Source organism: Cyprinodon tularosa, unplaced genomic scaffold (genome assembly GCF_016077235.1).
Source record: "Cyprinodon tularosa strain WSP-4 unplaced genomic scaffold, ASM1607723v1 ctg6, whole genome shotgun sequence".
Classification (NCBI taxonomy): Eukaryota; Metazoa; Chordata; class Actinopteri; order Cyprinodontiformes; family Cyprinodontidae; genus Cyprinodon; species Cyprinodon tularosa.
In genome coordinates this window covers 1,575,687-1,602,257 of record NW_024039340.1, presented here as the reverse complement: position 1 = coordinate 1,602,257, position 26,571 = coordinate 1,575,687, and the positions used below count along the sequence as shown (strand labels likewise).

The window sequence follows — 26,571 nt, the reverse complement described above, 5'->3', positions numbered from 1 at the left end:
CCAAAGCCAATGGTGATGGATTTTACATGTGTGAGAGAATGTATCAGCAGAACTTGATTTGGTTTAGTCACTTTTTTTTTTTTTTTTAAGATATCTTAATGCTCAGGTGTCCCTGTGGGATCTATGCCCATTTCTAAATTGGGTTTCTCCTTAAAATAAAGCTTCGGCATACTGACAGTACATTTATCAAACAAGGCAAGCTATTATTTTTATCTCAATTGGTTTGGATTTTATAGTATAAACCCTTGAACATCAGAACCAGTCCTGTGTAGCTTAAAAGTTAAATGATTTTTAATAATGAAGACATTGGTAGGTGTATGTTTTCACCCATGTCTTTAAAGTTTGGATCTAAGCAGAAACATGTGGCATTGATTTGATACATTTCACTGCAGCGCAGCAGGACATTTGATGACTTGACGTGTGGCCAGATGCTCCCCCGTTGAAGCATTTTCAAAGGAAATAGTGATAACACCGAGTCTAATCGTGCTGTCATTTCTATTACCTGGATGAATCAGTGTTGGATTTAGATGCTGTAATGATGTTTGATTTTTTTTTATACATACAGCAATGTTGGAATTCCTTTTTTAGCACACTGCAAAAAATATAAATCTCAATAAGTTATTTTTTCTTAAAATAAGTGTGTTTTTCCTTGATTTGAGGAGGTAAGTAAGACACTTTGCCAATGGAACAAGACAATTTCCTTTTAAAATAAGAAAAAACAATTTTATCGTCTTATTTCAAGTAAATATTATCTAACTATCTTATTTTAAGAGTGAAAATACTCATTCCATTGGCAAATCATCTTATTTACCTGCTCAAATTAAGGCTAAATATACTTAATTTAAGCCATTTTTTACTTATTTCTGGATTGTTTTTGCAGTGCAGCTGAGGGAAAATATGAGATCATCAAACAAAAAAAACGAATTTACTTTACAGTAAATGCTCTAAATTCACCATTAAAGTTTTTCCTGTATGCCTGAATTTATGTACATGCATATATATAAAAAATATATATTTTTTTTCCCTTTAAGAAGTTGCAATATTAAGATTTTTTACTTTGAATGTTGCATATGCATGTATTTAGGTTAATAGCAAATTTGTGACAACAGATTCGATAGTCAATGATTAAAATATTTATCATATTGAACTGCCTTTTGGTCTGGTTTAGGCATTTAACATGACTATAACCGTTTAAGATACAAAGACAGTTAAGTGTAAGATACTAACTAAGCTGTTTTTTAGAATTTGTTCATCTCAGATTATAATCTTAATGATTCGAAAGAGGTTTTAGATTAAACCGGTTGAAACTTTAAGACACCCTGCTTCTTTTCTGCAGCTGGTTTCCTTTTTGACTCTTTTATGTTTACTGCTTCAGTAATTCTGCAGACGGTTCAGTCTGCTTATCTGGCTTCTTCACAATGAACCCAGGGTCTACACATGATGCCTGAGTGTGGTTTTCATTTCCAGCGCACTTCTAGTTACCTATCAATAGCTTTTAATGGAGTCTGCACCACAGTGCAGTGTTTAGTTAATCAATAAACCTTTAAATTTTTAAACTCGGCTCCCCTTGACATTCTGCTTAATAAACTGGATGTACAAGAAGAAGGGTCATCGCTTGTGCCCAGCTCCACTCACCTTCACCTTCCCCATCACTCAGCGGCGTCTTCTCTTCCTCTTTTGAATCTTCAGTGTGCTTTGTGTCTGTAGCTGCTGCTGACGGGGCTCTAACTGTAAAGCTAGAAGTGCTCTTTGGGAGGGTGGTTGGGATAAAAGGCACAAAGGTGGGAATTTTTGGTTTAACAGAAGCTGAATCTTCCAGCTTGTTTTCTAACACTCCCACAGTGGGGGGTGAACTTTTGGTGGGTTTGTGGACATCTGATTCCTCCGTGAACTCGGCTGTGTCGATGGAGTCCATGTCAAGCTCCACACTTTGATCAACTGTGGTCACTGTAAGAGAAAAGGCAGCTGGGAACTATAATGATCATTTCTGACATAAGATTTCTTTCAGATAATTACCAGCCTCAAAGTTAAGTGTCTGTAAGTCCAGCAGCAGCATTGGCTCCTGTTTTAAGGCCTTTACGATGATGTGCTTCAATTTGGGAGCATTCACATCCTCGTCTGTGTCTTTGCCGTGCTCCTCCTCGAAGCTCTCCACGTCACTTAGCTGTGTTTCCCCGTTAAAGATCACAGCGTAGCGCACAAAGAGGTCCTCAGATCTGATGCAAACCAAGAAAAATCCTGTCAAAATGATTCAAACAGCCTAAATGTTCTGCAAAAATAGCTTTTAGGAGGGACATACAGTTGTGCTTAAAACTTTACATACCCTCCCATTAAAGAATATGATAAATTCACACTAGTAATTCAAATAATACAAAACAAAAAAAAAAATCAATGACAACAAAATTTAGTAAAATAATATATTTATTCTAAATTTTTATTTAAAAAAAAAATTGAAAAAGCAAATATATATTTATAATCAGAGTTCAAATTTTTTTTTATTTTTATCTATTATTACTTCTGCCAATTTCTATTTATTTTACTGGCAGTTTTTCCTGAATTTTATGGAAGGTTATGTAGACTTTCAGCCGCAACTAATTATTGAATCCCTGACTGATTTAGAATGTTGTTTTACTGTGTTTGATTTTTCTGTCTGCTGCATCTCAAGCAAGCTGTGCTGCTGAGTCTGAAAACGTTTAAAATTCCCCGCACCTTGTAAAACTCTACATCAGGCTGCTAAAGTTATAGGAGTGGTCATTTAATTATAGTAATAAACTTGCAAGGCAATTTTATTTGTATAGCATAATTTAGTACAAGTCTGCAATTGACTGGCGAGCTGTCCAGGGTGCGCCCCGCCTCTCGCCCATAGACAGCTGGAGATAGGCACCAGCACCCCTCGCGACCCGCTTGTAATGAATGGAATTCATTACAAGGAGAGTTCAAAGTGTTGTAAATGAATTAGACAATAAAATAGCAGCATATAAGCAGAGTAAAAGCAAATAAATATTAAAAAAATTTGAAAGCTGGTAAAGAGGAAAATTAAATAGTTGGCCCACAACTTTACCTAATAATACCTCAGTTAGCAGTTTAACTGCAACAGTCAAAGGCAGGTCTAAACAAACTGGTTTTTAACTTTGGCTTCAAAGAACTCAGGCTTTCAGCACTTTTCCAGTCTTCTGGGAGTTTGTTCCAGATCAGTGGAGCATAGATGCTGCTTCTCCATGTTTGGTTCTAGTTCTGAGTGAACAGAATAGGCTGGAAATAAAAAACCTGAGTGGTTGATACACTGACAGCAAACCTCTATTGAGGTGCTGATCCGTTCAGTGATTTATGTACTAATAGAATTAAAGTATATTCTCTGAGCTACAGGGAGCCAGTGGAAGAACTTCAGAACCAGGCTGATGTGCTCTACTTTCTAGTTCTAGTGAGAACACGGGCAGCAGCGTTTTGGATCAGCGGCAGCTGTTTGATAGACCTTTTAGGCAAACCTATTATGATACTGTTGCAGTAATAACTGCAACAGTGATTACTATACTTAGCCTAGCACTACAATGAACTGTTTCAGCAGGAGCAACAATATGTTGGGAACAGAAAGAGACAGAGGGCCGGATTTATCAAGATCCAATTTTGCGTGCAGTAATTTGCGCTCGCAAACTGGAATTTTGCGCGAGGGGCTGAACCATGGTTTGCGGGTGATTTAACAAGAGCGATTGCGTAACTGGTGGCAGGTGCAAAACTGTTGGAGACGCCCTATTTAAATGATGGTTTTGCGCGTTTTGTGGTTTGCGGCATGGCGAGTTTGGACAGCAGAAAGCGCAAAAGGAAATTCGACCCCATGGAAATGGAGGTATTGGTATATGAAGCCAACAAACATTTAAGTGAGCTACAGCAAAGAAGTGTGACTGTCACACAGAGGAACGCTATGTGAACAAATCTGTAATAAAGTAAACGCTGTTGGGGAAACCTTGCGAACAGTGGATGAAGTAAAAAGAAGATACCAGGATATTAGAAGGCGAACCAAAAAAAAACTGGCATATAACAAAGCATCTGCGAACAAAACAGGAGGAGGCACAGTAGATAAGATGCCTCTGACACAGCATTGAGGAACAAGTACAGCTGACGCTCTGTGAGGAGCAAATCACTGGAATTGCAGCTTCAATATGGCAATGCTAGATAAACGATATGTTTTGATGATCGTTTCCTCGTTCATTCCAAAAATATTCACACGGAGTGAAAAAATGCGTTCTCTGCGTCTCCTTGCTTCATTTCCATGTCTCCTTCTTGCGACAATAACAGCTGCCATGTGTGCGCAATTACGCATACAGACCATTTGCACCTTCTTTTGAAACGTGTTAAATATAGAGTCAGATACCGTTAGCAAAATTGCTTTCAAGTTTAATAAATCACTTTGCGAGTGCTAAATTAATATATTTACATGATCTTAATGTCCACAAATTATTACAAAGAGAATATTTTAGTTCAAAGGTTGATTATTAAAAAGGAATTGTAAGGAACCAGCCAAGGGCACATCAAGGAAAGAGGGGAAATTTTGAAGGGCTACTACTATAAGTGTCATATGATATATTTTTTTATGATCTAACAAACTTTTTAGTAACATATAAAAACATATACTTTTTAAATATTCTGCTTATTTTCTTTTAAAAGTCCCTGCAGATGAGTACCTAAGCCATTAGTGCTGTATGTGCCTAAATTTAGAGCTATATGTTGGGGAATATCAAAAACATTACTGCACATGTCCTATCTGGAAGTCTATAAAAGGCTTCTGTTTAAAGAGGAACAGGTTCTTTACAATTTTGGCTTGAGATTCCTCCTAATCTTTCACAGATTCTTGCTATTTCTTCTGGCTTTGTTGAAATTAAATAATGTTGCTTACCTAAGTCCATTTGAACACAGCCTTTCCATAAAAAAAAACAATAATCCCAAATTGGCATTTTAAAGCGTAACCAAGAGCAAACCTTCATGTTCAGTTCTAAGCACATATTTACTTAAGTTGTTTCCAAACCATTAATTTAACTCACCGAAATGCAAGAACCCGTATGTCTTTAAAACCTGGAACTTTTTCGAACACAGGAAACATCTAAAAATAAAAGAAAATATCAGATTAAAGAAGTGTAGGGAAGTTTTTTTTTTTTTTCATTTTGAGAGTTTCTAGAATCTTACAGGTAAATTTCATCAAACTCAAAAATTATTTCCATTATTAATACATTTCAAAATAAGAGGCTCACATAGTAAATGTAAGTGTGACAGTTGTTGCTCACAACTCATGAAAACCTTAAATCAATTTTAGCAAGCTTGAATAAAAAAAGGAAAATCCAGAAAATATTAGTATTAATATTTTGAATACGTTCATATTCATTTACTGTTTCAAAGTACACATGAACATATTCCATTCCTTAGATTTGAACACTTCTGCTGTCTAAAATGGCAGAAGAAGAGTTATACTCTCTGGATAAGCTTTGATAAAACTGTGATGTTGGAAGCTCTGACTGAATTGAATAGGTTGTTTTATGAAAAGACTAAAAAAAGCTGCAGAAACAAAAGGTAAATACATCAATAATCTTTTTTTTTTTGCTATAATAATTCTTTCTTAGTCAGCATTTTCTTCCTGCTCTTGTTTTAAGTTTAAATTCCAAGGTTGCCCCAAAGCTGTGAAATCACTCATGGGGAGGTTTACACCTAACAGTACAATAACAACTGGCATTTCCATCCTGCTTTGTTATTTAACACCCCCTTCAAAGCTCAATTTGCTGCTGAAGGGGACCACAGGCTGCTGGTGTTTGCATGAAGGTGAGGACAACAGCTTGGAGGAGTGCTGACATTTGCTGCAGGCGTGTAATCTCACCTTGTCTCTGAGCTCTGTGGTGATGCTGTCGTACTGCAGAGCCTCTGGGTTGCTAAGCAGTTCACTGTACGTCGGATCTGTGATGGTGACGCTGAACTCAACAATATATTCCTCGTTATTCTTCTTAATCAGTTCAGGGTTTTTAACCTGTGGGGTAAGAAGTTAAACACAGTCAGATTATTCTGGTAGTTTTATTAAAAAGGTGAATTTGATATTGAATTTTACCTCATCGGTTTCCACTGGGAGATGAGTCCATGAGCCTGAAATTAAAGATTTTAACAAAGATATTGAGATTGGAAGCCCAGAGTTTTAAGAGCTTCTGATGAACAAAGGAAGAACTTACACTGACTGTGTGGCTCCTCAGTAGCTGCAACAAACCTGACGGAAAATACAGGAACAGTATAATGGGTGTTTTAGTTAATGCAAAAATATGGAAATAGCATACAGATTTTATTAGTGTATGTATGTTTTTTGCAAAGCTATTTATCAAATTAGTGTTTTAATCCAGTGAAAGTGAGTTTTATATATATATATATATATATATATATAGGTCTAAGTCTGATTGGCACATCAGATCATCCGGATGCCTCCTTTCCTGGTAGAAGAGCTAGCTAAGATGAGCTCTGGGTTAGATTCAGTACACAGAACCAAAAAAGCCTTTTTGGACCAAGTAAGACGTGAGTCTTAACTACCTATGACACAGGTGTCAAACTGGTTCCAGAAAGGGCCGTGTGACTGCAGGTTTTCTTTGCAACCAATCAATAGCACACCAGACTCCATTTATCTCATCAAGTGAGTCCAATCTGAACATGATGATTTGATGAGATGACTGGAATCTGGTGTGCAATTGCTTGGTTGGAAAGAAGACCTGCAGCCACACGGCCCTTTCTGGAACCAGTTTGACACCCCTGACCTATGACATTCTGTTACAGTGCTTGTTTTTATTTTTAGTTTATCCAACGACTCCTAGAATGTGTTCAACCTTACCTCTTAACCTCCTTTGAAAGCATCACATGAACTTTAAAAACTCATATAAAGCATATGAGCAGCACTCAAGTTGAGGAGGAGGGGGTGGGGGGGTGGGCATCCCCACTTCTTAAAAAAATCTTAAAAATCATCCCTTCTTAAATGGCCATCAATATGACATTTCTTTGCTGAATGGTTAGAATACCTACTATATATTAACAGTAATGACAATAATATTGTCCTTTTAACATTTGGCGGGATAAGGGCTTTCGAGCTGCCTGAGCATAATAAATAAAATCAAAGAAAGGGCCTACCATGAATATGAAGCTGATCCCAGTGGGAAATTTGTCCTCTGCATTAGTCCCTAACTATGTAGGGGCAGCGATAGCCATACCAGTCCAGGGACTGACTACAGTTCTACTGTATTGATGCATTGATCAAGGTCAATGACGGGCCTACCCGACATGGGACGACCATACCATGCTTTAGGTTAATAGAATATATTAATTAAGCTATGTATGCTTCCAAAAAAAAATTCCACCATCCCCCTTCTTCTTTTTACAACTAGACTACTTAATAGGAAATAAGTAAGTAAACATTTTATTGAAATATGTGTGTTGATTTGCAGGTAACAGAATGAAAAGAATGCATTAAAACACTAATTATAGCTCCCAAGTTGGTTTATTCCCCCAGAAATGTGACATTTCTGGCTTCACACCCATCGTCAGACTCAAAGCTACTAGAAAGGTGCACTTGCCTTATTAGGCTTTATTTGATCACCTGATAGTGGTTTGACGTCAGGTAAAAACATATATAGAAAAGGATTCACCTATTGCTCTTAATTAAATAGGTACAACATAAGATTATCTACCAATGGAATTAGCATTTTTTTCCATTACAATAAAAAAAGAGATATTACCCACTAACAATTATATAACAGAGCTTTTTTATGTAAATAATCTGATTACTGTGTCGAATTTGCCTACTCTAAACAAGGAAAACATAAAAATAAAATGAATTAACTTAGATGACAGTTTTTGCAGTTATGTTCTGAGTTCAAAGCGAGGAACCAACAGACATCCAAGATCCTGTCCCAGAAGAGACCAGCACGAACTGGGTTGTTCAGGGTGACTTGAAGCTGACAGAAACACTGTAGGGGCCGTGCTGACTGTTACTGGAAGATCAAGGTGACAGAACCCCCAGAATAGAAACACAAGCTGTGCATTTTCTTTGCTTTTGCATCCCTGGATGTTTTGGCACAGAAAGCTGACTGATTAAAAATGGTTCTATCTTGGTTTGGTTCTCACTGATGTAGTAGGTTTAATAAACTGGTGAAGATTCTCAGTCATCCAGGTCATAGTCATTCCAAAACTTAAAAAAAGAATGTACTTGTTTTCTTTTTTTATATAGGTTTAATAGATAAACATTTTCAAAGCAACATTCCAATCCAATCAACATGTGAATTATTATTTTGAACACAGAACTATCTTACGATGAAACCATCCCTTTTAGGCTTCAGTAGTTGTTGAGTAGAACTGAAGGCTGATATCATGCAAAATCAGCTTTATTTAGCTTTTAACTATGTTATAATAGTAGTCATTTTGCTTGATTCACACGTGTCTGAGTAATCTTATTTCTGCTGTTTGAGCAGAAGCCCTCCCTGACATGTTAAAATGAGGGGTTGGAGAATTTTAACATAAAAATGCCTCCACTCCAGGAAGCAACTCACTTAGCCGCGCTGTGCCAGCACTGTTAACAAACACCCACTTTCTCCAAATGTGGGGGGGTGTTGGGGTATGGGGGATGATTTTTGCTCAAAATTCAGAAAAATTGGTTGTTTTAGCAGCTAAAGTGCACAGGGCAGCAATCTCTCTTTTTTTATAGTCATGAAAATCAGTATTTTGGCCCCCACAGATGTAAGACTTTGTTCAATCTTCAGAGGTGGCGTGATACGGCAACATCGATAAACATCAGCATTTAAAGGCAGCTTTACTTTAAAGGCAAGAGTTTTTCATCAGGATTTGAAGAAAACATGATTTCATGATATTTCACCAATAGGTGACTTTTTAGGCTTAAAAAAGCAGGATTGGCACTACAGCTGTTTTCTCTGCTAGCTTTGGTGTTTATTTTTGATGGAGAAAAAAAAATCCTGAGTAAACAAAGGTTGATTTAAGTGGAAAACAGTTTAGTATCTCCAAAAGTTTACAATTTTTAATTGAAATGCAATCATTCCTCATGATTTATCCTTATAGATCATTAAGAAATCTAAGTAATTTGAAGTCATCAGAAATCTGCTCTATCAATATGTTTGTGAGAGATTACTCAGTGGGAAACAGTCTTTCAAATTGGCGTTTGATTTTTTTTTTTTTTTGACTTTTTAGTTACGTAAATTAAAATTGTTAATCACAGTTTTGCACATTTATTATTAAGAGGGAAATGCACCTACCCTTCACTTTCAGCTTGTTCTGATACTCTCTAAAAAATGACAAAAAAAGGGATAATTTGTAATAGTTTTATTTTAACATCCAAAAGATAGAAATAGTCGGGGCTGCTCACCCTGGCCACCATGTCCAGATGCTCCTGGGAGCTGCTAAAGTTTTGGGCCAGCTCCTCTATGCAAAGGTTTTCATGCTGGCAGGTGTAGACCCAGGCTTGGTACTCCTCTGGGTTTGGGGCTCTGTCCAAAAAGATCCTGAATGCTTCCCAGATTGCTTCCTGACAAACTGAGGGTTACATTTCAAGCATTAGCATAATCGACTCTTAAAAGAGCAAAACAGCAGCAAGTTTATTTAAATAGCACATTTCAGTAGCAGGACAAAGAAAATAATGCATTATAGGAAAAGTACAGTGCAGTGGCATAAAGGTAAATAATTAATGAACACGAATAATTAAGGATAACAAAAATGAATAATTAAGATGACAACATGATTTAAAAGATTAATAATAAAACGATTGATAAGAAAATGAAAGGAAAGGCTTATGGTGTGCTTTTTAGTATAATGAAGTAAAAACAAATTAAAAAAGAAAAGTCTTCAGCCAGAGTTAAAAGTAACATTAAACAAATAAACCCAAAATATTAACTGCAAGTTTCTGCAGAGAGTAAAGAAACAATTTTAATTATTAGAATACAAATGCTTTGGAATAAGTGTCAACATCATTAAAATAATTCTTTTTATATATATTTTATTAAGTGAATCTCTTGCATTTCAAATTAATTACGGGTGTCTAATTCGGTTCAGTTTCATGGGTATGGCCTACAGCTGATGAAATACAGAGAATTTTATTTTTGTAAAAGAGTTAAATTAAATTAATAAAACAATTTAATACCTATTATAGAATATTTACATTTAAAAATTAATATTTTATTATTTACTACCAGATGTAGGAAAAGATTTTTTTTTTTTTTTTTTTAATCCTAGGAAAAATGATATATGCATGTAAACATTATACTACCATTTCTATATGCACTGAACCACCTAAATGCAATGAGTGTAAAGTTTTAATTTCAGCAGCTGATGTTTCCAAAACTGTATATTTACAACTTGTTGATGATATTTGAGAGAATATTAAAATCATTGGAACAGAGAACACTGAAGCAACCACATGTTCCATCTGCTCCCTGCATGTAATTAGTGCAACGTTGTCCAATATCCTGACGCCTGTGGGAAATTTATTCTGCAACAAACCCATTCCTGAAGCGATGCTATTACCTCTAATAGAACAATTTTATCCATCTCATGTTAAAATGACACACCGCAACAGCTGTTGGGGATGACTTGGATAACAACCCATTTGTAGCAGTCACAATGCCATTTAATCCTCTTAAAACACCCACATAGCAGCGCTGTTAGACTCAGGATGTTTGTCCATACTGTCAACATTTCAAATGCCTCAGTCTAATTTTTCTGCAATTTTATGAGCAATGTTTCTGGTTTAAAAAACCTTGCCTATCAAGTCTTTGACTGGATAAAAAGCATTTTTTTAAACAGAAATAGGCTCATTCAATTAATATAATAATATAAAACAATCAAACCTCTACCTCTTAGTTTGTAATAGGCCCGGTGGCTTCCAATGACAGTTTTCATGGTGTCTTGAGGACACAGTTTGACGCCCGTAGCGTGGGGCGTTGACCTCTTCACCCGCTGTCCACCCTGCTCGGCTCGGACGTTGGTTGCATGTCTGATGGGGCGAGAGGTTTCAAGAAAACGCCGGTACTTTACGTCCCTGAGGCCAGAGAAGTTTATGTCATGGACTTCTGCAGGAGGAAAAATAAGAAGAGGGAAAACTCAGCATACGGAGAATACAGCAACAGGATTAAGGTTTTTTTTATTGTTATTATAGTTTGTTGTAATTTTGCAGGCATCATCTTAATGTCATTTTTCGGAGGGAAAAGTTGTTATAATTATCCAATAAATACAAAACAAAGAATGGAAAAAAAGTGGAGGTACTTGGACTAAATTATTTTATTGTGAAATTGAATCCTTTTTTATCCTTAAATTAAGGTTTCTTATTACTATTAGTTGGGAGAGCAAGTTGATCAATTACCTTTATGATTTAAAAAACTTCCTAAATATTTTTTGGTTCAGTTTCAATGAGACACCCAGAGCAAGATCTTGTGTCTTGATGCACCTTAAATGATTTCCACGAACCAGGTCATATTTTGAAACATGACTACCTCATCTGTCAGGTATCCAGTTTCCTTTGACATTTATCAATCAATTCCAACTTGTGCTCACTTTAAAGATATTCCAAATGGGGAGTGCAGGTGGCGCAGTGGTTAGCACGCATGACCCATTTTTGGAGTCCTTAGTCCTCGACATGGCCGACCTGGGTTCGAGTCCGGCCTGTCTTTGCCGCATGTCTCTCCCTCTCTCTCATACCTGCTTTCCTGTCAGAAAAACGAGCCACCAGTGCTGTAAAAACTTTATGTTTGCACATTTTTCTACTTTAATTTTAGTTTTAATCAAAATTTGCTTTTTAGGTGATTTAAAAAAAAACGTTAACTATAAGGTCAGTGTAAGATTTATTTTAATACAATAAATACAGTTTAGATTTACCAGTCAGGCATAATATTAGGACCTACCCAGCAGAGTGGTGGTCCCCTGGATCCCTGACCTGTCCAGCTATTTTGGAACATGAACGTGTCAGATAAATGCCCACAGAGTTGAAGGTAAACCGGAGACATATGGTACTGCGTAACACTAAAAGATATAGGGGCTGTAAGCAGCTATGCAGGGGAGGAGCTAGAAGGGGGGCCATGGGTGGCTATAGACATTCACTACCCATCCCCAATGGCTAACCCCTCCAGCTGTTTATTGTTGTTCCCATGGGAACACATTTCACCCTATCCAGAACGAGCACATCCTCCCTAAAACAGGGGGCGGCAGCAGAGATACTCTCAGCTGGAATAACCTAGCTAATCAGATTTTTCACTGGCTAGTATATGAACCATAAACTGACACAGTAATTAATTATTCAGATATACTTAGGTTAAATAAGAATAAAAACAGAACTCATGCTCTTTTTTGTAACTAAGCTCTGTGCTTTATGGGGGAGAAGAGGAAGATTATGAATCTTTGCAGTCATCATGTAGTCTTCTATCAAATTAGAGATAAAGAACAACTGGTTAATCCATTCAATGCGTACAGGTATATTATGCAAAACTGTAACTGATTTACACAAAATACATGTAAAAATATGTGTAGATTCATTTAAAAAAATTGTTTAAATGAAAATCAAGTCTGTCTTCACTGTTTTATTTGGAAAATATGGATGTTTAAGTCATTCCTTCTCCAGTTGTTACCGTATGATTAGTTTATACTGGCCCTGATCGGATTTTCGGCCACCCCCTGCAAGCTGTTTTGTGTCACCACACTCAAAGCACAGTTACCAATCTGAGTTTGCAGTGACACAGTTGTGAATTTTTAAAATCTCACACACGCTTGATGTCTTCGCATGCACATAGCTCTGTTTCTGCTCTAGTGCCAGTGGTGCACTCTGCCTGCTCATTGTTTTCTCAACATATATACACTATATTGCCAAAAGTATTTGCTCACCCATCCAAATTATTGGAATCAGGTGTTCCAATCACTTCCATGGCCACAGGTGTATAAATTCAAGCACCTAGGCATGCAGACTGTTTTTACAAACATTTGTGAAAGAATGGGTCGCTCTCAGGAGCTCAGTGAATTCCAGCGTGGAACTGTGATAGGATGCCACCTGTGCAACAAATCCAGTCGTGAAATTTCCTCGCTCCTAAATATTCCACAGTCAACTGTCAGCTGTATTATAAGAAAATGGAAGTGTTTGGGAACGACAGCAACTCAGCCACGAAGTGGTAGGCCACGTAAACTGACGGAGCGGGGTCCGCGGATGCTGACGCGCATAGTGCGAAGAGGTCGCCAACTTTCTGCAGAGTCAATCACTACAGACCTCCAAACTTCATGTGGCCTTCAGATTAGCTCAAGAACAGTGCGCAGAGAGCTTCATGGAATGGGTTTCCATGGTGGAGCAGCTGCATCCAAGCCATACATCACCAAGTGCAATGCAAAGCGTCGGATGCGGTGGTGTAAAGCACGCCGCCACTGGACTCTAGAGCAGTGGAGACGCGTTCTCTGGAGTGACGAATCGCGCTTCTCCATCTGGCAATCTGATGGACGGGTCTGGGTTTGGCGGTTGCCAGGAGAACGGTACTTGTCTGACTGCATTGTGCCAAGTGTAAAGTTTGGTGGAGGGGGGATTATGGTGTGGGGTTGTTTTTCAGGAGCTGGGCTTGGCCCCTTAGTTCCAGTGAAAGGAACTCTGAATGCTTCAGCATACCAAGACATTTTGGACAATTCCATGCTCCCAACTTTGTGGGAACAGTTTGGAGCTGGCCCCTTCCTCTTCCAACATGACTGTGCACCAGTGCACAAAGCAAGGTCCATAAAGACATGGATGACAGAGTCTGGTGTGGATGAACTTGACTGGCCTGCACAGAGTCCTGACCTCAACCCGATAGAACACCTTTGGGATGAATTAGAGCGGAGACTGAGAGCCAGGCCTTCTCGTCCAACATCAGTGTGCGACCTCACAAATGCGCTTCTGGAAGAATGGTCAAAAATTCCCATAAACACACTCCTAAACCTTGTGGACAGCCTTCCCAGAAGAGTTGAAGCTGTTCTAGCTGCAAAGGGTGGACCGACGTCATATTGAACCCTATGGATTAGGAACGGGATGTCACTTAAGCTCATATGTGAGTCAAGGCAGGTGAGCAAATACTTTTGGCAATATAGTGTATTATATCCAGGATAAATTTTTAACTATTTTACTGTAAAATTTTGGGACAAATTTCCTGATAAAAAAAACCCATAGACCTTAGGATATTTCTCTCCTCTGCAACTGTTATAACCATAAACGTAGGTTTTGTTTATCATGAGTTTAAATAGTCCTAAATTTTTCCGCATATTTCCTTCAACAAAGAGTTCTATGAGTCTTAAGAGTGGCCTTAAAATTACCATTGCTGCTAAGTTTTGTTGCAATCACGCCAATGAAAGCTTTTCAATAAATGGTGACATGCTGGGCATTTAACGTCAAATATTTCAAAACAGGATTGGAAAACGCAGGAATTATAAAAAATTTCCTGAAGATAAAGAATGTCTAATGTCTAAATTATAGTCAGCGCTGATTGCTTATTTTGTTATTTATTCCTTTTTTTAGTTATCAAAATGGGGAAGCTAAAGGGTAAAAATCTAAAAAAGAGAAGTGTAATTTAGTTCTCATATACAGGTTATACAGTATTGGTTCAAAAATATCAGATTTTTTTTTATATTTATTTATTCTTTTTTTCTTTAGCAAGAATTTAAAACAATTCTCATTCCTGGTCCTGATCCAGTGGTTCCCAGAGACAATAGTTTTTTTTTTTTTTTTTGCGTCATAGAAGGTTATTGAATAAAATTTAAAAAAAGACTTAATAAGACCAGGTCAGCTTCCTGAGTTGTTCCATGTTTCAGGTCTTATTCTCATGTACCAACATAGACAATTTAAACAGTGGAGGCTCAGTGATCAATGGGTCCAATTAGAATCTTGTACATTTGATTCAGAGACTGCAAAAGCTGCAAAGGTACAACAGGAAGTAGTAAAGTTGGGTTGTTCTTTACTAACTTTGAGAACCCAGGATCAGTCACTGTGATAGGAAGCTCCTTCTCCACCCCCTCTAAGTGCACTTTGATTAACGGAGAGATGGCTATATACTGAAGCCAAGCTTGTAGGGACTTGAAATGGGGTCCGGGCTGAGAGGACTGCAGGAAAAACTGGGGATCTGAGGACCTGATAACTGTCTCTCGAAGAGAGGCCATGGCCATGAAAACGCACACTGACTCTGCTCCTGTAGAGTCTGCTGATTATGACGCTCCCAATAATGATGGAGGTAAAGATGACAAAGATAATTATAGTGGGTGGGGAGACATTTGTCCCCCAGTAAAACTGTGGCTCCTGATCAGCTCTAATACAGTGAGCATGTGTTTTTGGACATCTTTTAAACAGCTTTATTGGCTCAACCGCTGGTCGTAATGCAGGCATGCAAGGGGATGCCCCTGAATTGGTTCAATAGAATAATTAAGACTGAAAACCTGTAAAACCCGAGGAAGACAGGTCTAAACTGAAATGAGAAAAAAATGGAGCAAAACAGGCCAGAAATCAAATATTGTGCTAAAAAATAAAAAAAAATACAATTATAAGATAAAGACCTAAGATGGACAAGAAACCATAAACAGGGAGGGGTTATTGCTGAGTTATAAACTGGTGGCTAATTAACTGGTGCAGGGCAGCTACTGAGGGGGCAGGAATTTAATAGCTACTGAGGAGGGATGATTAAGAACATTGACAAAATACAATCACACACAATCTCTAGGAAGGTTCTGACCGACAAAAATAAAAAAAAGCAACTCAGGAATACCTATACCAGGAAATAGTGCACTATAAAGACACAGATCACCAACATTAAACTGGGATTACAAAAAACAAACAAAAAACTTATAGAATTATAAATAAAAGGACAAAATCTAAACACCAAATAAACACTAGATACAAAGCAACAGACCTAAAATTAATGACAGAATAATATCAAAACTAATGCCTGAAGATTTCACCCTAAAACACACCTGGTACAACTTCACTCATGTCCAAACACATGCATGTCCGTTAATCTGTATCATTTGTGACTGTGAACGGAGCTCGAAGATTAAATTACAGGAGTGAGTATTAAAAAATTAACCTTAATCCCCTTAGGTCTCTGAATGGGTCAGCCAAGGATCTCTATCTCTAAGGAGAGTTTAATTTGGTTGGCAGTTAATCCAGCAAAGTGATTCCTCAGTTCAGCACATTTGTTACTCTCAGTTGCCTTCCGGCTCCTTTGTGGCTGTTCAGTGAAAAGCAGACCACAAATGGTACGCAACAACAGGTCTATTTTTGGATTAAGTTCCAAACATAAATCCTCTGTGCGTGTGTTGGATTTTGCATGTTTAAGGAGCAAAATCAGCTATAAGCTTATAGCTGCGCTGCAATGTGATACGGCCTAATCTAAAGCATGGAAAGTTGTTAGTTTATGGCTGGAGGTAGTTAAGCTTGAATGTGGAAAAAATTAGGAAAATATGCAAAACTTCATCTCAACGAGAAGGAAAGCTGCTGAGGATCTCCTGGGAAAATCAGCTATCTTTGCTTTGCAAAAGAATTTTAGATGAACTATAACAAGCGAAAATAAACATTGAACATTAAAATATTGTATTTTTCTGTAAATCTCAAAGCATTTCTAGATAACCACATTTCTTGTGTTTTTATTCTGTGTTAACATACAGTATATTGGGATTTATATTAGTTTCATGCTAAGTATCCCTGCATTTATTTTATGCAGTACTTAAGTCATGGTAGGGTGTTTTTTTAGTATAGTTAATTTGATTGCAACCGTGACCTTGACTAATATGGCTTAATTACATTAAATTTACGCTGTAAGAACTAATCAAACCATCAGCCTGAATGCGCCTGAAAAAAAGTTCTTTAAAAGGCAATACCGCTCCATGTTTACTGATTATGCATTATTCAAAAGTGACATAAAAATGAAAGTTTAACAAGGCACCATTGCCCCTAACTGATGGGTTGTAAAAAAGGTACAATTTAATTGCTTAGAAAGCATCCTATGGTGGTTAAGGCAAAGGACTTCATCCTCTGGAACCCGACTAATGCAGAACATGTAATAGAGATGGTTAGAGGTTAGAAATATGTGTTTGAGCTTCTAAATGTTCCAGCTGATGCAACTGTCGAACCATAAACCAACCATGACCACAATAATTTTTAATGGAAACTCTAAGAGTAATCAAAGACTTATATAAGAACCTAGGATTACCAGCAGAGAGACATTTAATTCGTTGGGATTAGTACTTTTTTTCTTGGCTTCTATGAAAATAATACACAATGCGCACCACCCAAAACTCCACAACAGAACAAATTGCAAAAGGGAAAAAAGATATGCTGAATTTAATAAGTCTCCTTTAGCATATTTGGGGGAAACCAGTAAATGTGATCAGATGACACCAAACTGTGGAAGTCATTCCACTTTATTTGGTAGAGGAATCCCACTGCACATGATCCCAAAACCCTAAACACAAGCTTGGAGAAGAAAACATCAAACCATTTGTAAATAAAAGCTAAAATATGGTTGTTTTATGACCTGTACTTCTATAGCTGCAGAGATAAGGTTGCCATACATCTGACCACCAACAGTTGGCAAGCCAGGTGAAGTCTCTCCCCTAAGAACCAAATGACAGAGACAGATAGAGTGGGGGCTCAAACTGGCAACCCACCAGTTAAAGGATGAAACCTTCCACCCTGGACCACCAACTCCGCTAAGCAAAACAAAAATCCCCAAGCTGTCCTTTTTACAGAGGCTTTCCTGTATATGTTGCACAATTAATTAATTGTACTTTATTAATCTCACATTTGAAAAATTTACCGCTGCAACTAACACATCCCTTTGGAGAACAGTGGGCTGTCATTGTGAGGCGCCTGGGGAGCAATCAGGGGTTAAGGATCTTGCTCAGTAACCCAGAGTAGAGTCAGTGGGATTTGAACCAGGTACTTGCAACCTTCTCAGAAGACAAGAGCACTGCTCTAACCCACTAGGCCAACATTCCCCCAAATGGGATGTCCTTATAGTAGTTAGACTGGAAAGGAGCGGAGAGAAAGAAAGAGTGTCCAAAGGTCAAGAACTTGTGCAATTAGATCTGTAGCTTCTTTATTTGAGGTACCATTTCTACAGCTTACTATGGCCCCCATAACACTTCCCCAAAACATCTCCCAACAAAGCATAAAATGGAGCCTAGGTGGAAGTTCAATTGAAGAAACTACTAAATTACTCACCCTTACCTGCCTCCAACACCGGCCAATCAGCTTTGAACCACACCTCCACAAAAGCCAATCAGCATCCATGGTTCATCTTAAAAGGTCTCAAAATCCACATCTCAGTCTGGTACCCAGGCGCAGGAGGTGGTTGCGCTGTGGCAGACTTTGACTCAGACAACCCCGATTCAACCCACCTCCAGCCCCTCCTCCACCATCATACATAAAGCTTCATCAGAGTGTCATTCTACCCGGATTCTTAATTCATTGCCTGTCCCATCTAAACCAGTCCAGCAGAAGGCTGCCATGTTGAGCCTGGTTATGCCAAAGATTTCATCCCAAAGGGGAGTTTTTTCTCTCCACTGTCGCTTCATGCTTGCTCATCATGGACAGTTTCATGCAACCTAGTTGTCATCTTCAGGTCACCTCGTAAAGCACTAGTATCGGCTCATGCAGTCCTCTGGATCTCTGCATACAGCAGTCATGGACTGACCAACTTCATCCATCACCACTCCACCACCAGTTTCAGGCCTGGGGGGGAAACATCCTTTTTCTGTACTCCTGGTCATGCATACCAAAGCAAAATTCAGCGCTAATGTTTCCTGCCCAGGTCTGAACGCCAAAGATTAAAATAATTATGGCACTAGAATTCTTCTAATTGTCTTTTTTTCCGTGTGACTTTTTCCGATTAAAATATATTTCAGGCAGAATATTTTATTGAAAAATAAAAAAAAATGTTAAGCACTTTACTATCTTTGCTGTTCATGATTATCGTCAGAGAAATACATGTAATGCAGAGCAAAAGACTGAAGTACAGGTTAGATTAGTAAAAAAAAAAAAGAAAACTTTGAAGTCGAGCCCAGTAAGAACCAAAAGGTAAATCAACAAAGCAAGTTTACAGCATGACGAATGGCAGCCTGTCAATCCCAAATCTGTGGGACGGCCACCCCGTTAAATAAATCTATTTCAGAAGAAAGGACCTCATTGTGATGCCAGCTGGCAAATCTTTCAGAAGTTCTTAAGACAATAAGCCTGGATTTATGAGCCCGAAACACAGTCTGTGGAGGTCACTGGACCCAAATAACAAACTATGATCTTTCCTGGATTAGGAAACTGAGAAGGCAAAAAAAAAAACAAAAAGGAAAATAACAACAACTTAGTATTAATTACATAAACACTGGGGTGTGAAAGAACCAGCAGCTTAAGGTGTTTGAGGTGAATTGAGGTAAAATCCATATAGAATTATTTTCTATAAAAAAAATTTATAGAAAATTTTCTACTAAAAAAATGGTTTTCCTAGATGTGATGCCGCTCTTCAAACACAACATGCATACGGAAATGTTTCTTACCTTTGATCAGCCTTTATTATAATAAAAATATAGACGCAGAAAGTTATACTTGATTATATCGGATCAATCAATCTTTGATTTTTTTTCTATGCAACCGTCAGTTCGCTTATCCTTTAAAGGAAAAGTCAGGTCACATTCAGCATACAAACTTTGAAAAGTACTTTAAGTATGAAATTATTACATACTGTTATGTTTTTATGTTGTGTAAATTATGTTTTTAATTAAGAGTAATTTAATTTGAATGTGCTTTAGTGGAGGCATCCCTGTTTGTTAAAGAACACTATCACTGGAAAAAATCGAAATCTAGATCAGTAATATTTTGTTAAAATAAGTGCATTTGTTCATGAATTGAGGAGGTAAAAGAGACATTTTGCCAATGGAACAAGACAATTTACATGTAAGATAAGAAAATACAACTGCATTGTCTTATTTCAAGTGCATATTCTCTAATTATCTTATTTTAAGAGTAAAAATACTCATTCCATTGGCAAACTATCACATTTACCTACTTAGAATAAGGATAAATATACTTAATTTATGAAATTTTTACTTATTTCTAGATCGTTTTTGCAGTGCTGCCACCTACCGGTTTGTGACGCTGTATCGGCTGTTGATCAAGTCCCAGTGCTGTATCTGGTGTTTGTTTGAACGCGCTATTATCAATGATGCCGATTCCCGGTGCACTATGCGAAGCAAAAAGTAACGGATTCATAAGTTTGTTTGTTTTTTCCTCTGGCCAACTTCTCCCTCTTCAAGTTGGCAATCCAACGACGAACCCGTCCGTGGAGGATGATGAATCGGAAAGGTGAAACAATAAATGTTATTTTGACTTTTATGCAATGTATTACGACATCAAATGCCTATATGCCATGCATGTCGGCATTGTTAGGTTCACTATAGCTCTGGTGAATTTCAATGGTGAATAGAAATCTTCAATAATTGTTGCCGATTGCAGATGTGTCTAGAAGTTCCCATTGATTTTGCTTGTAATGCGGGGAGAATGGCGCTAGGCTTACCGCACCGTGACGTCACTGCTGGAAGATGGCAGGAGGGAGGGGCTACTATATTTGGGCAAATATGGCCTCTCCCAGACTCAGTGATCAGCCGGAAAATATTATTTTAATTTTTTTTACTGATTAACACTAAATTCATTAAATAGCTGATTTTCAATCAATTGTCCACTGTTACCACATACTTGTTAAGCAGGAGAGATTGCTGCAGGTATCTTTGCCTCCTCAGGCAGAAAATCCTGGTGTGACCAATTGGGTTTAACTGCACTGCATTAGAGCTGGAATGCAAGTAACTGAACCAAACTTGATGTGTTTGCCTTGTAAATATTGTTGGTATATAAATTAACTGAACTGAAAGAAACTGAATTTATACTGGAGGCATTTTCTGTCTTTTCAATTATGTTTTGCCAATGCGGCATGTCTGGAGCCACTGACAACAAATAGAATGATGAATACTGTTGTTTGCATCATCCCTTCTACTACTGCTCCAAATATTTTTTCTCTTCCTTCAAGCAAGTCAAAAGTAGAGGCAACTTTCATGCTATTTTATCTTTGTTATAATATTATTTTTATTAATCCTATGTCTTTTTTTACTTCATATAAAATGACCACTCATGTTTAGTTTTTTTGTTTGTGTGTTTGATTTTTTCTGTAATCTTTACTGGTTATGATCAACCCTTACATCAAAAATTTCCACCTGTATTTATCTCATCTATACAATATACTTGAATGTTTCTCCCTGTGTCTCCATTCTTCCCTCTCTTTGTTTTGAGAAATAATATTTTTATCTATCTACTATCTCTATATTGTAGTACTATTAAAATTTATAATGGGCCGGTTCTATCAAAGGTTTGCGTGTATAAAAACGTGAGCTATTTCACTGCGCACGCTAAAGAATGTACAAACTGATCTATCAACAGCGTGCTAAAAGGATTTGGTCTTTAAAACGTGCTAAATAGTACCTCTTATCCATTTAGTACTTTTTCTGCAATCAATATGCAATATGGGGCGTTTACACGCAAAAGTGCGTCTTGTGGGAGGAGAACATGTAAATATATTAATTTAGCACTCGCAAAGGGATTTATCAAACCTGAAAGCAATTTTGCTAACGGTATCTGACTCTATATTTAACACGTTTCAAAAGAAGGTGCAAATGGTCTGTATGCGTAATTGCGCACACATGGCAGCGGTTATTGTCGCAAGAAGGAGACATGGAAATGAAGCAAGGAGACGCAGAGAACGCATTTTTTCACTCCGTGTGAATATTTTTGGAATGAACGAGGAAACGATCATCAAAACATATCGTTGTTATGTGCCCCAGGCACATTATGATTTTTGTCCATTTCTTTTCTTCGTTTGCTTATAAACTTTAGTTGAAGGATCCTTTTGTTAATATATTTTAGGATTCTTTTAGTAAATCAATTATGTTAATTTGTGGTGCTGTCGTCCGCCTATAAATAGGCTGGCCTTCAGCACGTTAGGGCGTTCCTTGCGTGTTCCTTGCGCGTTCCTTGCGCGTTCCTTTCCAACCTCGTTTGGACGCCACTTCCCACCTGCTTCATTTGCTCCATCGTGCGCGGTGCGCACTCGTCTTGTCGCTGCGGCCTGCTGCGGACGTTCCAGCCTGCCATGTGGTATTTTTGTTACCTTTTTCTTACTTTTTTCTTGAGGTTTTTGGCCTGGCGGGACCGGTAGTCCTGTTTTCGATTTTTCTTTCGCTTAGGTTTTTTTTTGCCTTTAGTCCGGTACCAGTAGGGGCTTCGACGGCCCTGTATAGGGTTGGCCCCCGCTGTACCGTTTTATTCTGTTTGATCGGCCTGCCAGGTCCAACTTTCTGTTGTTACTTTGGGTTTATTTTTTTATTTTTTTGGGGCACGGGATTTGAGGGCCGTTAACTATTTTTCTCTTCGCAGAACATCTGAAGAAGCCGAACCAAGAACAACTAAAACGGAGAGAATTTATTAATAAAATATCTTTTTTTGAACCCTCCTTTTTGTCTCGTGTCCTCAAATATGTTGTGTCCTTGGTGGGCGTAACAATCGTTTATCCTGCATTGCCATTTTGGAGCTGTTGGGGGAACTCCGAATGGATTTGGAGCCAGCCACAAGGAGGACCCACGCAATACCAGATATCACAAAACTCCTTGCAACATTGCACTTTTTTGCATCTGGGTCATTCCAGCGTACGGTTGCAGCGAGAGCTGGGATCTCCCAATCTCGTTTTTCAGAAGTGCTGTCCGACGTTCTAAATGCCATGTCGCCCTGACGCCCTACCGCAGAACCCCGACCTCCCACCTGCGCCAGTGGAGCAACATGCCATTGCTGCGGGGATGCGTACGTGCAGTAATCTCATCCGCAGTCACTTCTTGTGAGCCATTTGGTATGTGCATTTTTCTACAGGCCAATACAAAACACCTGTTTTTTTTCTTTAGTTTTTTTTTTACTGCAGTGAAGTAGAAATTCAGCCACATGGGAATAAAGGTTGCCAACGTTTTTTATATATATATATATATATATATATATATATATTTTTTTTTTTTTTTTTTTTTTTTTTTTTTTTTTTGGAGGGGGTGGGGGTGTCACTGTAAGATTTAAATTTCTTAATGCACTAGTTTGCACAAACTACAAACTACTTTGCCCCAAACCACAAAACGCGCAAAACCATCATTTAAATAGGGTGTGTCCAACAGTTTTGCACCTGCCACCAGTTACGCAATCACTCTTGTTAAATCACCCGCAAACCATGGTTCAGCCCCTCGTGCAAAATTCCAGTCTGCCAGCACAAATTACTGCACGCAAAATTGGATCTTGATAAATCCAGCCCAATGACTTTAATTTTTTCAGCATGAGATAGTGATGGGCTCCTCTAATAATTTAAAACTGGCAAATAAACCAAAAGCTGTGACAGATATTTAGAATCTTTATATGTATGTTTTAAAATCAGAATATTTAGGTAAAATACAGTGGCAGCTATTCAAAAAGACCCTTCCCAGTCATCGCCAGCTGAATGGCAGCCCACTTCCCTGCAGCTACCAGCAGAATCCCCTCCAACTTCCAGCCAGTGGCCTTCTCTTGGAAGTGCTTTTTTTTTTTTACTCCAACTCCATCCTTTCACTGAATTACAGGGTCTGACTAGGAGATAATGCTTTTCTTTAGATCGTAATGTCCACAAATCACGACAGAACGATTATTTTAGCACAAAGATAGATAAAAGGTAAGGGGGTCTAGAAGTTAATAAAAGTTGCTGGGAAGCAAATATTCATTAATTGTTTGTCAAATCAGCAGCATATTGTCCATTATTCAATGCAGGGAAATGTATTTTTTGGACTCTCTAAGCTGGCAGGGGGTTGTACACATGCATGAACACGAGGCCCTGCGCAGGAGGAGGGAGTGTTTTGTGAGTGGACATTAATGCCTCAAAAGGCCCCACAAGAGAATTACAAGCCAGAAAAGATTAGCGTCCTGCAAGAGTGAGAACAAAATGGCTTTTGTTTCGTTTGGAATAATGAGCTCACCCGGGGCACATCGTACCGAAGGATAACAACTGGGCCAGACTCAAACATTTTCCCTCTGCTAAAAAATCCTCTTCTCCATCCTAGGGAACACCTCTCATATGACAATTTGATTCACAGAAAATACTCATGACCTTAAAACTGATTGTGAGCCGTTTGACATTTGCTTGATGTCTAGAAAGCCAATATCTACCTTAGACTGAGCTGACATTTTGCATTTGTGATGTTTGCCCACTATTTATTTGACACAAACACACCAGATTTGGACAAACTCTGAATTTTTCAAGCTGGTGACCTGCAACCACAATCCAAAAGCAGCTTCCTAAACCTGCTGTGTCACCAGGAAAAAATATCCAGCTTGGAGTCCCTGTCCCTCCACTTACCTTTGATTTGATTCGCCTGGAGTGTAAACAGACACAAGGTGAGAAATACTCCTGACTTCAAAAGCATGGTGGGTTGAATTATGTCTCTTTCACTTTCACAGTGATCATGTGTAAACACAATCCACCAAGTAACAGAAATATTCGGAATCTTGTGTTGGCAAGTCCATTAGGAGGTGGTGTCGTATCCGATGGAGCTGCTGACAGACGTGAATCAAAGAAGGCAGGCTGCTCTGCTCCTAAATATGCGTCTCAGCTCCTGTTCCCCAGTGCAGTTCCTGGTCCGGCTGAATCCCTGCAGATGGCAGAACTGGTTGCATGGATGGATGCAGCAGTAGGTGCAAACGAGGGAGGAGATGTAGAGGAAGGGGAGTCAGGGTACAAAGAGAAATTTTATCTTCCTCCTGCAGTGCCAGGGTGCCAAGAGTGATGAGGTAAAAAAGCAGGCTCCGTTTTGAGTCTAATCTCTTTACTTTGCTTGTAATCCCCACGGAGCCACGTGGCTGTTTGGCTTCATCCTGTTAGTAACCTTCTGGACCCTCATCTGTCTTTCATACAAATTTAGTGTTTTCCCACAGAAGCAGGAGCAGCTTGATTACCAACAACCAACATCAGAGTATCTTGTTTTTCTTTTACACTTACTGCCTAGTTTCACTGCCTCTGAGTACCAGTAAATATCTAAGTTGTGAGTTTTGCTCATCAGGGCTGTCTGGGTTTTTTTTCTAACTGCAAGGCAATTATCCCTAAAAAAAAACATAACTTAGCACACGATTCTTTAATCTTTAGGGATTAAAAATTCTCCAATAAAATTATTAATCTGCTTCAGTTTTTTTTTCTCTCCACTTGGGTATGTTTCAAAATCAGCTAATTAACTCTGCTCCTTTATCTCCTGCTCTTTGTGGCTTAGATGGAAGAACTTCTTGTTGTTTTTCATGTTTCTTGTTCTGCCAACAATTCAGTATTTTAATACTGCATTCCTGTCTCTGGTGAGGCATTGATCTGAAAAGAAAAGTTTATATTTTTCAGATTACTTTTCGAATATATTGTAGATTGGTAATATAGCTTTGTGTTTTGAAATTTTCTTTTTTCCTAAAGTTTTGAAGTTTATTTGTTTTTGTCTGTTTGCCATAATCAGAAATGATTTATTGGCAAAAAGAGTTCTACAGGTAAAGTAATTTGTTTTGGTTATGAGATGCTACAAATAGACTGTCATGTTCGGATTAATGTGTCTAACCCACATGCAGAACACTCGGAGGCAGATGAAAAAGTTCAAAGAGGTATTAATAATAAATGTACAAAGTATGTTCAGATCCAAGAGGGGGCTGGACTGGTCACGAGTGGGTTCACTGCTGAGGAGGACAGAGAGATTAGTGGAGGTCCAGGTCTTCTGCTGGTTGTGAGTGTTCAGGTCTGTACCTGTTCGGAAATGGAGCAGAGCTGCAGAGGGGGGGAACCTTGAGGGTCCAGAGGTTGTCGGCAGGCTGAGGGCAGAGGCGGAGGCAGAGCTTACTGAGTGCAGGCAGATCACAGATTGAGTTTTCCTTCCAGTAATCTTCTGAGAGCGGGCAGGCAGATACTTGACTGAGGCATCTCTCCAGAGTCCTACTGAGAACGAGCAGACAGATCACCGGCAGAGGACCTCTCCAGAGTTTCAGGTATTCAGGCAGGATCAACCTGGGAGGCAGAGAGGAGAAAAACAGAATCAGGTTTGGTTCACAGAAAGTCTGAGTTCACAGACAGCTGGTTGGCTCAGGCTTGCTAACCGTTACTGGCAAACACTCTGGCACTGGAGTGAAGCCCTCCGCCTCCTTAAGTACGGATCTCCTGATGAGCAGATGAGAGACAGGTGGTGCGGTCGGCTCATGCTCCAGGAGATCTCGTGCGCCCTCTGGTGGAGAAAGTGGACAAACGTCCAGATCCCAACATAGACAACATACTAACGATATAAATAAATACATGCGTATAAAGTTTTGGGGGAAAAAAACAAATGCAAGTTGTTTATGATACGAAAAGCAGCTTGGCAGGTTATTATGGTGAGAAATATGGTACATATTCTTATATATATATATATATATATATATATATATATATATATATATATATATATATATATATATATATATAT

General features: G+C 38.4%; 1 protein-coding gene across 1 annotated transcript in view; it reads right to left on the bottom strand.

Annotated features, from left to right (window-relative positions):
* impg1b (interphotoreceptor matrix proteoglycan 1b) overlaps window positions 1-24,905 on the bottom strand; it is a 49,639-nt gene extending 24,734 nt beyond the window's left edge. The window contains exons 1-10 of the mRNA XM_038307025.1: window positions 24,450-24,905; window positions 10,866-11,081; window positions 9,383-9,549; window positions 9,273-9,301; window positions 6,204-6,238; window positions 6,086-6,120; window positions 5,861-6,007; window positions 5,037-5,095; window positions 2,017-2,216; window positions 1,636-1,947 (exon numbers count right to left, since the gene is read on the bottom strand). Coding sequence (XP_038162953.1) covers window positions 1,636-1,947; window positions 2,017-2,216; window positions 5,037-5,095; window positions 5,861-6,007; window positions 6,086-6,120; window positions 6,204-6,238; window positions 9,273-9,301; window positions 9,383-9,549; window positions 10,866-11,081; window positions 24,450-24,516 — 1,267 coding nt within the window. The 5' untranslated portion in view covers window positions 24,517-24,905. The remainder of the gene's footprint in view (window positions 1-1,635; window positions 1,948-2,016; window positions 2,217-5,036; window positions 5,096-5,860; window positions 6,008-6,085; window positions 6,121-6,203; window positions 6,239-9,272; window positions 9,302-9,382; window positions 9,550-10,865; window positions 11,082-24,449) is intronic.
* Window positions 24,906-26,571: the final 1,666 nt, after the last annotated feature.